The 1,767-nt window shown below is 61.0% G+C and overlaps 1 protein-coding gene across 1 annotated transcript in view; it reads left to right on the top strand.

Annotated features, from left to right (window-relative positions):
- SDRG_00351 (hypothetical protein) overlaps window positions 1–1,448 on the top strand; it is a gene marked incomplete at both ends in the record, with an annotated part of 3,140 nt that extends 1,692 nt beyond the window's left edge. The window contains 2 exons of the mRNA XM_008605823.1: window positions 442–498; window positions 581–1,448. Of these exons, the coding sequence (XP_008604045.1) occupies window positions 442–498; window positions 581–1,448 (925 nt within the window). The remainder of the gene's footprint in view (window positions 1–441; window positions 499–580) is intronic.
- Between the last annotated feature and the right edge of the window lie 319 nt (window positions 1,449–1,767).

Here is a 1,767-nt window from a genome sequence, read left to right as displayed (position 1 = left end):
CGTTTCTGCGGCTGACGTACAAGTACTGCTCGACAACGTGTGTGACTGCGCACAAGCGCGAGCTCATGGCGATGGCCGCCATGAAGCGGTTTGGAAGTTAACAACGTCGTATATAGTTTATACTCATGTCTCGAATCGACAGTCCTAGCAACAAGCCGAGTCACACTCGAGTCCCGAGACCGAATGTCGCAACCCTATTCCTCGAGCGACAACGGTCAGAAGGCTGGGCGCAATGAGCGGTCCATCGGCGTCTGGCTTGGGGAGCAACGCACGGGTGACCAGATGCGTCACCAGAAAAGGTTTTGGTTGTCGTCCCAGATTCAGCTGTTCCAGATTTGCCTGGTGCGCGACCTTTTTTTGTCATATTCTTGTATTCATCTACCCCTTTTTGCGCGACGGTGCCGCACGGCGTCATCAGCAGCGTGCGATTGTGTACAATAGTGTCATGCGGTCGGTGGACGCTGCGTCGCGGACAATGGAATGTTCCTCGCACGTTCGGTTGGTACGGCGACGTCGCAAGCCGACGAGCTGCGAAAGAGGTCGACTCGAACAGCGCAGAGTTCAAGTAGCAACCTGGCAGAATGGCGGTCTGCGGTTTGACGCCGACCACGGTCGCTCGGGCCAGAGCTCGCGAGCAGCAGCCCGCGACGATCGCCCTCTGGGACCTCCGCCGTCTCGAATGGCAACCTCTGGGCAAAATCGATGCGCCTGCCGATGCAAAGCTGTCACCCGGCGCCATCGTGGAGCCGAGCGTCCGGGGCCGAGCGTGCGCAGCCTGCGGCCTCGTGTTTGATGACGTGGCAGCTCAGCAAGCCCACTTCAAGACGGCATGGCACACGGCCAATGTCCGACGCCGCGCGCGCGGACGCGCGTCGGTCACCGGCACCAGCTTTGAGGCAAACGGCGAGGCGTCGGATGACAGCGACGGCAGCGACGACAATGACGCGGTCGTTCGTCGCTGTCCCACGACAACCTTTACCAACGGTTCGTCGCACGTGACGATGTACAATACTGTCTTTAGCGCGTACGACCGGAAAGACAAGACGCCGTTTCTGGCGACGCCATCGATGCTGATGGGCATGCGCTATCACTGGGCTGTGCTGCTCTTCCGCGCCGGGCGGTTTGCCGGTGCCGTCTTCCAGTGTGACGCGCTCGTCGTGTCCAAGACCTTGCAGCGGTACACGGTGCGGCGCAAGCAAGGCGGTAGCCAGTCGGCTCACGGCGGGTGCGCGTCGACACAAGGTGCGATCCTCCGCCTCTACAACGAGCGCCGCCTCCAAGAAGAGATCTCGACGCGACTGTGCGACTGGAAGCGTGACCTCGACGCCTGCGAACGCATTTTCCTCGGCTGTGCCAAGCGCAACCGCAAGGTCTTCTTCAACAAGACGGGCCTGACACCGCGTACATATACGGTGATGGTAGCATGGGACCTCATGCGTATGACGTAGACGACAAGCGCTGCCGGTACGTACCGTTTCCGATCCAGCGACCGACGTTGGACGAAGTCCACCGGGTGCATCATGCGCTCAGTCACGCTCAATGTTCATCGGTGGAGCCAATGACGCATGTCGACGCACCCGCACGTGCTCCGACAAGCAAGACGACGGCGACAACGACGGCCAAGGACACGATCGAGACTACAGAGACGGTTGGCAGTATGCAAATTCTGGACGAAGTCGTCCCGGCACTGCCCGTGCCCGCTCTCCTACTCGCCACCGAGGCCAGCGACCTCGACGCGGTCCGCGCTCTTCTCGCCGACGGCGCCAA

The sequence above is a fragment of the Saprolegnia diclina genome (assembly GCF_000281045.1).
Source record: "Saprolegnia diclina VS20 unplaced genomic scaffold supercont1.1, whole genome shotgun sequence".
NCBI lineage: Eukaryota > Oomycota > Saprolegniomycetes > Saprolegniales > Saprolegniaceae > Saprolegnia > Saprolegnia diclina.
The sequence above is the reverse complement of the archived record's forward strand: the minus strand, read 5'-3'. Positions and strand labels throughout refer to the sequence as shown.